The sequence below is a fragment of the Etheostoma spectabile genome, chromosome 16 (assembly GCF_008692095.1).
Source record: "Etheostoma spectabile isolate EspeVRDwgs_2016 chromosome 16, UIUC_Espe_1.0, whole genome shotgun sequence".
Taxonomy (NCBI): Eukaryota; Metazoa; Chordata; class Actinopteri; order Perciformes; family Percidae; genus Etheostoma; species Etheostoma spectabile.
In genome coordinates this window covers 2,242,997-2,257,224 of record NC_045748.1, presented here as the reverse complement: position 1 = coordinate 2,257,224, position 14,228 = coordinate 2,242,997, and the positions used below count along the sequence as shown (strand labels likewise).

The 14,228-nt window shown below is 42.6% G+C and overlaps 2 protein-coding genes across 2 annotated transcripts in view; both read right to left on the bottom strand.

Annotated features, from left to right (window-relative positions):
* Positions 1-361: 361 nt before the first annotated feature.
* LOC116704204 (uncharacterized) lies at positions 362-7,690 on the bottom strand. Its single transcript, XM_032539486.1, has 5 exons — positions 7,506-7,690; positions 7,056-7,092; positions 4,462-6,744; positions 3,674-3,747; positions 362-1,483 (listed from the first exon to the last, which is right to left on the bottom strand). The coding sequence occupies exons 1-5, from the start codon at positions 7,669-7,671 to the stop codon at positions 1,320-1,322; spliced, it is 2,724 nt and encodes a 907-aa protein (XP_032395377.1). The 5' UTR covers positions 7,672-7,690; the 3' UTR covers positions 362-1,319.
* Positions 7,691-8,694: 1,004 nt separating this feature from the next.
* LOC116704700 (protein turtle homolog A) overlaps positions 8,695-14,228 on the bottom strand; it is an 85,070-nt gene continuing 79,536 nt past the window's right edge. The window contains exons 14-17 of the mRNA XM_032540317.1: positions 12,823-13,013; positions 9,427-9,644; positions 8,815-8,898; positions 8,695-8,700 (exon numbers count right to left, since the gene is read on the bottom strand). Coding sequence (XP_032396208.1) covers positions 8,695-8,700; positions 8,815-8,898; positions 9,427-9,644; positions 12,823-13,013 — 499 coding nt within the window. The remainder of the gene's footprint in view (positions 8,701-8,814; positions 8,899-9,426; positions 9,645-12,822; positions 13,014-14,228) is intronic.

Below are 14,228 nucleotides of genomic sequence, written 5' to 3'. Positions count from 1 at the left end.
CTCAGTGGTTCCCATTTCCAAAGTGCGGTGCTTGAGGGGATTCCATGGGGTCCCACTCAAAAAGGGGAAACATTTATTTTCACTATGATTCCAATATTTCAATTGGGGTGGGTGGGGGCTTATCTGCGTCACAGAACTCACAAAGTGGAAGTGAAGCAGATGGAGTGAAGCTCAGACTAATGGGACATTCGGACCAAAGACAGTAATAAGGCAATTTTTCGCCTGGAGGAGCGGCGTGGGGTGGGGGGGTTGGGAATCAATGAAACAGCCAACTTGCAAGACATCCTGTTGTGTTCTTAAACGGCCCAACGCTGCACAATTAGACTTTATTTTACAACTAATGTTTTCCGTTCCATCGTTTATAAATCAACGTTTCCGACAGCACTTGAAGGCAGCTTCATTTCACAGGAGAAAGTGAGAAAGAAACGAGACGAGCGAGACGTAGCGAGTGTGTTGTTGTTGCAGTAAACATTCAGTTGTTACACAAACTCCTGGGCTGTTCAGTACTTGAGATTTGTTTTTTACCCTGGCAACAATAAAGTTAGTGATGTTTCCTGTTACCGTACGGGACTCTCACACCGCCTCAAACCACAGCTCAAAACATAGAGAAGAGTCTGATCCCCGGTTACATGATTGGCCACTGACGTGGGGTTACGGTTCTCAAAAAAAGTTGAGTAAGTCTCAACATTTTTTGCAGGCCCACGCTGATTCTTTTGCATGTCCCACCTGTGGCAACCCCCGCTGCAGCCCCCATTCAAAATGAATCGAACGACCTGTTTTTGCTGGACTGGCCAACACAGGCAGTCTGAAAACTCCAAGACATGGGACAGTGGAAAGAGCCTGAATGAGAGACTGACGGAGAGAGTCAGCAATTCCTGATTTCACTGACGTTTTCTCCCTTCTCAAGTTATGTTATGGTGGGTCTGTGTCTTTAAAGGTTTCCAAAATGAACGGTCAACTGTGTGGCAACGTTGTTGGCGGCTACACCGATTGACGAAGGAACATCTAAAAGTAAGAATCCTATCAGATGGGGGAGAAAATCGTATCCTAATGGGGGTCCATGTTCTTTTGTGTGTCAGTATAGGGGTCCTTGATGTAAAAACGTTTGGGAACAACTGCTTTAACTGATCTCTGTACTGTTGAAAACGACCCCCCCTTCAAAAGCTATTCTGTACGTTGTCCTTTTTTTGTGCTTTGAAAACAGGAATTGATCAGGAAAAAGCTCACTTTCTCCAAAATGCCTATTTTTTTGTCACCTCGTGATGCAAGTCAATAAGTTACACGACACAACGGGTGAGATGAGCCGAAGGCTGGCGCTGTCAGAACAGCACGGATTCTGCTTCTGGCTCAGCAGAGCAGCTGCTTTGATGCCCCAGGAGCAAAGAGGGCTGAGCACAATGTGTCTGTGCCTTGGTGGAGCACTGCATTCTGGCAAGGCTACGGCATTGAGTAGGCTTCAGTAGATTCAACGAAGGAAGCAGGTCTGTGGGAAACAGAAACAATCTGTGATTTTCCGGATATTTCAAGGCAGTTGTTATTTCAATAAATGACTGCAGCCTGTTGCTTTTGTCCCCTCCATCCTCCCACAGACACCAAACCCTCACAGGTTATGGGGTAAATATGTAATACTGGAGTCTGAGTGCAAATATAGGTTAGCTTGCAAGTTAATTCTGGAGACAAATGGTGAAAACATGTCTGACCTTTCTGTTAATTTATTCTTGAAACACAGTTACAAATGTCACCTAGATCAAATTTAAAATTGCTAAGTGTTTCAGTAATGGCTTGCTAAAGGTTGTTATTGCACTGGAATTTAAGTCTAAGTCTTGTATTAAAAAAATAAAATACAAATTAGGGCAAGATAAGCAAACCCAATGGTTTGGCCTTGGACACCCACACATGTGTTTTCAGTTATTGTGGCTGATTAGACCTCTTCCCAGCCCTCTGTGGATGTGTGTAAACTGATTGAGTGACATCCTGAGGCTCCAGTTAGCTCTATTGCACCTGTTAGGGCAGGACACATGCCAACTGTATCATTCCTATTGGTAGATGAAATCTGTTTACCTGGGCAGAGGTCTAATCAGCTAGAATAACTGAAACCACCGGTGTGGGTGTCCAGGGCCTTTTAGCCAGCAGGGAACACTATACTACATATAAATCATATTAAATTTAACAAATATTATAGAATATGTATACTTAATAATCTATATCAGTCATTAAAAAGTGTACATTAAATTCCAATTAATATGAGTTATTATATAATATGTAAGCACTGGGTACCAATCAGTCATTAGGCCGTGGTGTGATTGCCCCAACTCAGAGTCATTTCCTGTATCTGTGTCACGCCTCTTTTAGGAGAATAGCAGCAGGTCCTGAGTGTATTGATTCCAATAGGAGAATTGATTGTGAACTTAGAAAATGGACCGTACTTTCACTTAAAGTAAATATTTGACCCATTTTTCACAAGCCACATACAGTATCTCCAAAACATTCTGACAATACAATGGCATCTTTCAGACGGACACATCAGGAGAAAATTAAATTTGTACGTGACCTGTTCCTGTCTCGGGAACAAATTCTTGCGGGAGCAAAACTAACAAACAAATTTTCATAACGCTAAATATGGCCTTTAGTTGTGTAACTATCTAATGTCAGCAGAAAAAGATTATTAATAAATCAGGAAGAGTGTACCGTTTCATAGTATTGGCACAGCATGTGATGCTCATGCATGTGTTTAGGGCTCCTGCACTCTGCCTGCGTGGCGTGAGTGTGTCAGCTGTGTGGCGTGTCTGTTTTTATTTCCGCTCCCATGTTAACAGGTTAGAGCTTGTACACCGCCTGCTTGACACGCACGTCTCAAGCAAAAACGCGTGCATGCTAAAAATGAGACCGACGCCTATTTTTCACACAACCTGCAAGCTTGTTGGAAGCGTTTCCAGGCAAAATTGAATATAAAAAGATGTTTATATGTCATATATGCAGATATAAATGTAATTTAAATAAATAATTATCGATTTTTAAATATTCAATACTGCCGACGTTGGCTGTTATCAGTGTTTGCATTTATATATATACATACATACACACACACACACATACATATACATATATATATATATACACACACACACACATATACACTACCGGTCAAAAGTTTGGGGTCACTTAGAAATTTCCATTGCACTCCATTATAGACAGAATACCAGCTGAGATCAGTTGCATTGTTTTTTTAACCAGCGCAGCAGTTTTCAGATTATATTATGTGCTTACATAATTGCAAATAGGTTTGCCAGTGTTTTTCTAGTTAGTTTTTTAAAATGATATCAGATTAGTAAACATAATGTGCCTTTGGATGATTGAATAAATGGTTGGTGATAATGGGTAATGTAGATATTGCATTAAAGATCAGCCCCCCCACTCAGATCAGCTGGTATTCTGTCTATAATGGAGTGGTATGGAAATTTTTAAGTGACCCCAAACTTTGGACCGGTAGTGTATATACATAAAAAACATTAAGGATAATTAAGGATAACAGTTGCCCAGCTTATAATTTTGTTTCACTTCAACATTGTACTATACTGATTTATGATTCTAAACAGACAAAGGCATCTAATTTGGTGGCACTGTTTGAATCAAAACATGAGCATATTGTCAATTAGAGAAGAAAAATCCTCACCGTCATGGTTTCCCAGCTGTGAGCAGAAATCGGCAGCATCCCACTCATAATTCTCATCAACTGAAACCTTTCTCCTGAAAAAGGTCACACAATACTCCTTAGTATTTAAACACCTTTTATGCAGACATGTGTGTTTATGATTGGTAAAGAACTGCCAATCAACTATACACGGAGTGCATATTTTTGCCCATATTTCTTCTAACATTTGACTTTATTAGATGTTTGATCGTGTACACACCTGTGATGAAAGGTCAACCTACAGTACAAGGACACCAAATACACCTTTGTAATTCTCAGTAATATGAACACACTGATGCTTAATGTAATTTATACATTTGTTTTGTTGATCAGACTTAACTGCTTTTTGGATTGTATTGAAATTTTTCAACTTTAATTTCAAACCTAATTTGACACCACTTAAACTATGACCAGATAGATAGATAGATAGATAGATAAATAGATAGATAGATAGATAGATAGATAGATAGATAGATAGATAGATAGATAGATAGATAGATAGATAGATAGATAGATAGATAGATAGACATTAAAAAAATAAGGAAGTTGCCATGGAAATCTGTTAGAATCTACTTCTGAAAACGTCTAAAATCTGAAAACATACTGCATTGTCTTTACTTTCTTCTATAAAGTATATTAGATATTGTATATTGGGCTCACCTTGACAGCCTTATAATGACCAGACAGGATCCTCTAGCACTACAAAAGGTTAGCTTCTACATTTCTTGTCATGAAAACGTAATTTCCCTCATTCATTATGTGCTTAATACCTTTGGCTTTGTTCCATTTGGTGAGTGTCCTCTGTGCTCCCCTGGCTCCCCTCTACAGTCCCGGGTGAGCTGGTGAGGGTTGGGGAGAGGTGACACAGGGACAGGCGTCTGTTAGCGGGCTCCATGCTGCCTCGGCCGCTGCTTGCATAACTGCTGTAGCTGCTCCCGGACTCTGGCACTCCCTCGGAGCCCCCCCCCTCTAATTCTAGTGCCTCTCGGTAATCGTCTTTGCCATGCGGCAAGCATATGGAAGCTTCCTTCATGGCCTCCAGATAAACCTCTGCCTCTTTCACCGCCTCCCGGTAGTCAATTGCCCATTTGGCAGCACTGGGAAAGATGGACGCCTCTCTTTTGGGCTCATAGTGGCGAGGCACGTCAGCTTTTGGAATAGGCCTGTCTGGGCTGCTTTTTAGAGATAAAGCATCCACAGCAGGAGGTGACCGCGAGGCAGCTTTGGAAGCCGAAGGTGACTTTGCAGGAGATTTGGAGATGCTCCTGAGCGGAGAGCTCTGGGGTTCCCAGAACATTGTGTGTGGGCGACAAGAAGACGCAACAGAGCAGTCCTCTTGGCTGAGAGAGTCTATCCACGCATCAGGAGCCAGGAAACCCCTCTCTTTCCGTCTCCGGGAGTCAAGGCTCTGGCTTCGCTGCTTAGAGTCCCAGAGTTTAGAGCTGTGCGTCACAGCTCTCCAGGGTTCTGGTCCGAGAGTTTGAGGGTAAGCTGGACTGCGGCGGTTAAAGCTTGTGCTCCTAGTCGCGTCTTCGTGCCGGCCTCTGCGACTCAGCGAGTGCCCATGTTGAACATGGGAGGCAATCCTGTGGTGCAGCATGGGCTTCGCAGGCTGCATCTCACACACCTCCAACTCTGGCTCGTCCACACTCATCTCAACACACACAACTTCATCAGTGGGCTCGAGGAACACTACCTCTGCTTCTAAAGAGTCTGGCACTGCATCCAGGCACAGATTAGATCTTTCAGTATATTTACTGCTATGGAAAGACAACGTTGAAAGGCTGCTATGACTATGATTGTTCTGTCTCCATGCCTCAGAGCATGAATCATTCGTTTGCATTTCTAAAACTGTGGATTGTGGTGAATTATCATAGCCTTCTGGTGCTGCCTCGACCGTTTCATGCCTCTGGTGCTTTGAGGAGAGACGTGGGAGAGTTATTCTGCCTGCCTCCTCAGATAAGAGGTGGGTGTGTTTGGTGGAGGATGGAGCAGTGTAATGGTTACCAGGCTTAAAACAAGATGCACTCGCCGGTGAAGACGCTCTGAAACAGGTGCGGCTCGGGGTTAGAGTGAGAGGATAGACAAGAGAACGGGAATCCCTATGCTCATCAGATGAAGAGAAAGGGCTCTGGGACAGACCAAAGCACTCTTTCCCTCCCTTGGGGTATCTGTGGGGCAAGGTACTGCTCTTACATTCCCACCCAAGCTCATTAGCGCCGGCCTCTCTCCTCTCAAAGTCAAAATGCTCCGTCTCCGTTTCTCTCGCCGAGCCTCTTTCCAGCGTGTACTTCCGGAGCTCCATCTCCAGCTCCTCCCTCTCCTGAGCCAGCTTCAGACAGCGGCTCAGGTTTCCCCTCTCGCGCTCGTGCTCCATTTGGAGAACCAGAGCGCTGGCGGTCACAGACGGCTGGCCTAGGCCGGATCGGATATGCGGGAGCACTGGAAATTTGGGAGGTATTTCTCTGTCTTGTTGAGAAATGGTGGCCAAACTACTGTTCGAGCCCAGGCTGCTGACGTGTGGAGGAGGAGAGCCATCGTAGCTTGCCTTCTGATCCAAGATATAAGGGCGGGGATGTGGCAGGCTCTGGGCCACGCCACAAATTTCGTTTGTAGGATTACCCTGTGCCGGCCGGCATGGTGGGAGATCAACAGAAAGCACAAATGCCGGCTTCCTGTCTTCCCTCTCTGAATGCAGAGACACAGACCTTTGGACACTAGATTGGTTATACCTTCCACTTCTCTTGCTGTGAACACTCAGCGTGTCGTCGCTGTACGGCAGGAGTGCGAAACGCCCATCCGGGCCTCTAGAGATCAACTCGATTGGAGGAGAAATGGGAGTAGAAGTTGTCCTAGTAAGGCGGCCTCTGCTGTAGTTGGACTGGAGTTGCTTCTGCCGATGATGACTGTCGGCGCTAAAAGAGGAGCCGTCTGTCTGCGAGGAGGAGGAGGCGGTGGTGGTGGTGAAGGAGGAAGAGGTGGGATAGAGGAGGCTGGCTGGAAGGAGGCTTCTCTTCAACACACTGTCTGGACTGCCACTGCCTGAAGTCTTCCTGTGAGAGACAGAAAGAGGGGTAGCGAGGGGTGAAAAAAGGAATTTTCCAGAGAAAACAGAGGTGTAGGATGGAAGGAGTATTAAAGACTGAGGAAATGAGATTGAGTGCGAGTGAAAGAGGGGGCGGTAGAGATGTAGACAGAGAGAGACTAAAACAGCAGCAGTAGCGGCAATACATGAAGATGAGGTAGAAAAAAGATCTGAAAGGAAATAACTTAAGTGCTAGCTTTTTCAACATTTTATTTGCAAGGGAAGCAGCGGGAAAGGTCAATGGGAGGCATTATAATGAAATGATAAAGGGGTACTTACATTGATGGGGAGCATTTATAGATGGCAGAGGGGGGCTCTGAAAGGGAGGGAGAGGGGCAAGATGGTATCTGACTCATTAGGATACAACCACACTGACCAAGAAGTAAAAACATTATCAACCCTAATAAGAGCCCATTAAAAGGCCAAAGGCAGCCAGACTTGTCAAAAAAATAAATAAAGGTTAATTACACTTACATTCATCAGCCACTAATGAGAAATTAACCTAATTAGCAAGTAATGTAAATGACATCAATAACGTTTTACAACTGAATGGACGAGCAGGGGACAAGAGGAGCGCCAGATCCATAGAGTAGGGTTTGATTTATATAATGGATTGAAAGTGCCTTCAATATTTTATTGAATAAATGATGATATTCATGATGCAGTTCATCAAAGTGAGTGTCTGCTGAGTCTCTGGAGTGGGGGGGCTTTTTTTTTTTTTCTTTTTACCATCCTTCTTTCTGCGACGCTGATCCCTCTTGTGGCTGATGACACAGGCGGACCCCAGCAGCAAGACCAGTGCCAAGCACATGAAGCCGACCCCGCCCAGCACGCCGGCCAGTAGCGGCTCCGGGACCCGCTCCAGCAGTCGGGATGTGGCGGGGTAAATCTCCATCCCTGTGACATCATTTCATCAGTGATATATATTACTGAATAAACATAAAAGCAAGCTAGCTAAGCTAAGTGTGACTGTAGCGTCAGCAATAACCATAAAGAAGACTACGAAATGATTTAATTAAAGAACCAGAAAAATAAGCAGTTGCTTGCTGTAGTTAGATAACACTAAGACAATAAAGCTTCAAAATGATATATATTCCTGACTTTATCACATTACTTTAGTTATACGTGTTTCAATATGAAAATGTGGACAATTTATTTATTTTAGAAATTTAAAACGGACACGGTTTGAAAAAAGATGTATTTTAAAATAAAACAAAATTAAAATCATTAATAAACGTACATCTTTTGTTATTTTATGATTTATAAAAATGAGGTCTACATTTTGCATTGATTAAAAACTATTTGAAACATATATGTTTTGATATATAATTTTTAAACTTTAAATTGATTTAAGAAATGGATTAGGTATTAATCTGTACATAATTTTAAATGAAATATAACTTTTTATCTTCTTATCTTTTTTTCTTCGAATTTGAAAGAAAAAAAAGAAGCTTTGTTCAGCAAGCTCCAGAATTATTTGATCATACTGGCTGACATTCCAAACATGCATATTTCACGCCACTTGCGTCAGTCACAACTATAATACATACAATATGTTACATCATAAACCCAGAGAAACTCATAACAATAATACAAGATTGCTATAAGGTTTGGTATTAGCAGTTTTAAGTGGACCTAATCCCCAACCTATGCCCCTGATGATCGTTATTGGCTAATCATAAACACGGCTGTTTTGCATTTGCTCAGTCAGACGACAAACAGATTATCAGCAGAGCCATGTTAAAAAAACATACTCGCTATGGCTCAGATTTTTGGGACAGTCCATGGGTGGTTTGATATCTCTGTAACCATAACTAATGAAATATTCATGTCACATTCACGTAAGAATCCGAACAGACCAGTACAAATTCTATCATAAATCCTTTTGAGAAGTTATTAGTAGAGCTATTTCTATCATTCAGGCCTGTAATGGACAACATTCCCAGAGGGACGGAAATGAGGGGGGAACGGGGGGGGGGGGGGGGGGGTGGGGGGGGGGGGGAGTGTGAGGGAGGGCAAGGTCGCTGTGGAACACCACCATGGTGGAGACATTGACTGATGGACTGGGCTCGCTCAGCAAACTCCCCGCGACGAGATAGCAGCCGCAGTCGTACACACAGTCCTGAAGCGCGCGCGCAACACACACACACACCACACACACACCACCACACACACACACACACCCACACACACACACACACACACACACCCACACACACACACAAACACACACACACACACCCACACACACAAACACACCACACCCCACACACCACACACAACACACACACCACACACACACACACACACACACACAATGGAGAAGACAGAGGATGAAACCACACTTTGTCAACACAGGACTGTGCTTGCAATGCTAATGCATTTCATTTGAATTTGTGTAGACCTATATAGGAGAGGAAAAGAAGGATGAGATGGGCAGAGAGAGGAAACGCCAGCGCACACAGATTGAAAGACGACAAAACAAAAGTGACGGCTGCCATGGAGCGTGCATAATTGATCTACAAATCTACAAATCTACAAAAGTAAAATCACGGAGGTATAACCTAGATTAAAAAGAAAATCTCCAAGGCATTTAACAAGCAGTTTGGATGGATTACACTTAGAGGGAGCAGCGTGACTGGCTTGGTACCTTGTGCAGACCGGGAACAACTATCTGGCTACTGTTGGCACTGATGTCCTCGTCCAGATCAAACCACTCTCCTTGCTCGGTGCGGGATTGGAGAACAAAGCCTGTGATGGCAGGCTGCTGAGCTTCAGGAAGGGACCATTCCAGAACGACACCTGCTGAGCCCTGATTAGCTGACAGCGACGCAGGGGGCTTCAGCTTACTTCTCCTCGGCGGAGGATCTGATGCAGAGGAACAAAAGACCTTCAGTTGATCAGTCAGATACGCTCCGGCAGAAACATTTGATTATAGTGGAGGACATTGCTACTGCCACAGATGTTCAACCTTGAGAGGAGTAGGATTGGGGCTGGTGTTAGTTATTTTGAGTCCAAATAAGTTGCAACATTCGGTTTACAGGCTGGTTTGTTATTTTTTTATCAAATTTAAGGCAAATATGGTGTACGAGGCATTTCTTAAAGTTTATTTTTTGTCCATTTTAGGCTTTTATTACGCAGCACGGCTGAAGATGTGAAAGGGAAATGACATATCAAAGGCCGCCGGGTCCTCTGAACTTTTTGGGGATGCTCCTTTTTAATGCCCAATCATGACACTCACCTGTTTCCAATTAACCTGTTCACCTGTGGAATGTTGCAAACGGGTGTTTTTTGACCATTCCTCAACTTTCCCAGTCTTTAGGCCTTGTTCACATGTACATGGATATTTAGAAGTAACAAAAGACATGTCCCTTCGTTTGTACCCTTCATTTACACACAAACGGAGAGGTTGCCTCTGAAAACGGAGCTTTTGCACAATTGCACACAAACTGAGACAAACGGAGGTTTAGGCAGCCGAGGAAGTGATGTAGAGAAGAGAGAGGAAGTGATTAGTTGCTGTTGTTTCTATTTTTGGGATTCTGATTGGCTAACATGGGCTTGAGCAACTCGTTACAGTGCCACCTACAGGGTTGGCATGCTCGACGACATTGACGGCACGTACACACGAGTATCTGTAAACAAACACTTTTCTGAAAACTGACAGCTATGCACAATGTTATTTTTAAAACCAGAGAGGTAGAAATGTCTGTTTATGAAAACAGCCGCCCACGTGTAAAGGTAGTCTTTAGTTGCCCCTGTCTCCGTTTTTTTGGAACGTGTTTCAGGCATCAAATTCAAAATGAGTTAATATTGCCACAATAAAAACAAGTTTATCATTTTAACATTTAATATCTTGCATTTGTAGTGTATTCAATTGAATATAGGTTGGAAGGGATTTGCAAATCATTGTATTCTTTTTTTTATTTACGTTTTACAAAACGTCCCAACTTCATTGGAATTGGGGTTTGTACTATATTTTAGGTCTAACAGTAATATTTCAGATTAATATCATAAGAAGACTGTTTACTCTGATATGTATGGCCAGAATAATTGGAACATGAAGATTTGTTACCAGCACAAAAGTTGATTATGCATAACAGTTTAATTGGGAGATTCCAACAACTGGAATTGACGTGATCAGCTTGAATGTCTCGCCAGAGAAGACCTAACGCTCTGTTCCCAACACAAGCCTTTGGGAAAGCCTTTTTTTTTTATACTCGTATCCAACAGTGTGTTGCATCTTCAAAGGTATTTTTGTGATCTCTCAGATGTCTGCAGGATATCTTCTCTCTGCCGGGGAAAAATAAAATGTTTTCAGGAAAAAGAAATCAACATTTAAGTCACAGACTGCGCTATCCGCTGTCCTGGTCTGCCTTAGGCTAGAGCAGCAAATGTCGCAGTCTGTGACTTAAATATTGATTTTATTTTTGGGCTTGGAAAAAACATTTTTACTGAACATAGTTAAAAGTACAGTGAAGAGAAAAGGTGGCACATTGTGTGGAAACACTGGATGAGAATGTTGATTTAGACCAGGGCAAAAATTTCATCAGCCTAGGAAGACTGTAGACCAAAAAACAGATGTGTGATTGTAGGGTGGTGGATAAATAGTGGTGTTTCCTTCTCAAACATTTTTTTCGGCTGAGTACAGACACCAGTTTGTAGCTAGCATATCAACCACACAGTCAATTTTGATAATCAGGGAGTTCACTTTAATTGGCCCCAGCTGATATAATCCTCCGCTCGCAGCGTTTGCCAATTCAACCGGTGAAAGTGATAGTCAGCACCGGCTAAAAATGAAAAGACATACAACACTTGATAAAAAATGGGGTTGGCTGTAGCTCAGCTGTAGGGAGGGGGGTTACTGGTTCAAGTCCCCGTACAGACCAAAGTACAGAGTGTAGACTGGTAGCTGGAGAGGCACACCTCTTTGGCACTGCTAAGGTGCCCTTGAGCAAGGCACCAAACCCCCAACTGCTCAGGCCGCCTGTTCAGCAATCGCAGCCCCCTCACTCCGACATATTAAAATATCTTTATTGTCATTGTAACAGATCCAAAATTAAGTCCAGTCCTTATCAAGTGCCAACCATCGATGAGATAATATATGCCTAAATAAATAAATAAATAAATACATATATAAAGAATGCTACTACTGCATACATATGAATGCTAAAAACACTAGCCTAGAAATCTAGAAGCAGACAGAGTCTGGCAACTCTGCTTTGGCTTGCGAGCTAGAAAGACTACATTCTGGTCAATGACAGCAGAGCTGCGACGGTTCAGCGTAAATTCCCTGCTACTTGAAACAAAGAAGATGGCTGCTGCTGGTGGAGAACAGGGTCTTTCCAATCGGCTTTGGCCGCGACTCTGGAAGACTTGGAGTTAAGAACTGAAGTCATTCTTAAAAAAAGAAAGATATGTTCGGAGTTTTGCCGACCGGATACGGCACGAGTTTAATCTATTCGCTCTGGTTGGTTGTAGCGCTATCCTATTGCGTGCAGAAGGAACGTGAAAGACAACCGTTTATCCCGCCCCTCGGATTGAGCCCTGCCAATGGTGAGTTCCCAGACCCAACAGCTTGATGTGAGTCTGGCTTGTCAGGCTAATAGGAGACACACCCATGCAGGCATCCACGTTTAAAAATTGCACATAGCCCTATGGACATGGATCAGTCGTGGGAACTATACTTTAGCAGCATTATTCAATGCTAGTATGGCTGTTGGATAAAAGCTGTTTTGTATTCTGTTTGTTCTTGTTTTCATGGACCTGTGTGTTCTGCCTGTCAACAGTAGTTACATCTCTTTATTTGTGCATGTATAGGGCCTGAGCTTATGTGTGTATTCCAGGTCTGTGTGCAGTGTGTTCTAACAACAAAGTGAAAAAAATGTGTAATCACTCAATTGTTATCAATCATTAAAAAGTATGAAAATAAATAAAGAGATTTATAAATATTGTATAGTGGTGAGTTTTTTGCAAATTTGCAAGTGGATTCAAAATGGAACCGGCTGATATTGGACGGTTTTAGAGGGAACCGGAAAATGGTACTGACCCAAGGTCCTCGAGGTGGCGATCTCACTGAAGGGTCCTGTGCCCATTTTATTTTGAGACAGGATGCTGAACTGGTAGTCGGTGGCAGGAGACAGGCCTGTCACCTGCAGCCCGCTGCCCGAGGACAGGGGCACGGGCACAGAGAACCAGTCGTGCTTCCCATCATTATCACTCGCTGAAATCTTCTTCACCCTGCAGAGGGAGAGAGGCAGAGAGAAGAGAAGTGAGAACAAAAGAGCAGCGGGGAATTCTGGCAGTCTGGTTTTATGAAACATGACAGAAAAGTAGGTTTCATTAATCATTCAGTCCCAGTATCAGCTCCAGATTTTGCGTCAAGAGGCAGCGCTATTGCTACTCAAATTACTGTGTGGTGATTTTCATGTTCCTACCAGAACTGATGTTTTACATGTCTATGTAATCGGAACAAATTACTTGACCTGAAGGCTTGACAAAAAGATGTTAAAAAAAATAAAAATCTATTCACCTATTAAAAACCGGAGCATATTATATTACTATAACTATTCATATCAGTCTGAAATCCATGATCCTTACAATTCCATTTGTGGGAAGTCACACAGTGCTCACAAGCATTCATTTATTATCCTGTTTAAGTTCTTACAGTATATAAAAAAGAAGATATAAAGCATAATCGAGAGTGTATTCACTTTGACTATCCTTCATACTATACAGTCGTAACAGGTCAAGCTGTCAGAGCGCAGAGTCACGGAGACTTTAGAGGGTTGTTTATACCTGCTGATCTATTTTTATGTCTTTCTTTATGTAATTTCTATTTATTTCTATAACGCTCGTTGCTGCTGCGATGAACCTAGTTCCCTCTCAGGGATAAGGCGGCTCATTTCATCTTCCCTCCCAAGTTACAATTTGATTAACATGAGCATTCTTCTGTATGTCATTACTCGGCAATGTCTGACAAAAAAAACATAAATTGAAATATAGTTTAGTGAATCCTATTTATTAATTTAGTTTTAAACTTCAAATTAATTTCACTACAACAACTTGCATTTCAAGACATACGTATGTACGAACGTATGTTATTAAAAGTTGCAGTACTTTTGCTTTATTGAGTTTTATTTGAAATCTTACTTGATAATAAACTCCATTCTGATTCAGATTCCCGGACATTGCAACTTTCATACAATTTAGAGTGCCTTCGTCTTCAAAATATAGTTTGGTTCTGGTTCTTTTTTGTCCAAAAGGTTGCAGTTTTACATTCCTTTTATCCTGTCCAACTCACTTGTAAAACATCACAGGCATATAAACGGCACTTAGCCTTTAAACAAATACAGGCTGTTCATCTGTGATTTCTAGGCCACTACAAAGCGCTGATTCACAAGAAACGAATGTATTCTGCTCTCCTTTCTTAGCAACATCCTATTGTAGCTAGCA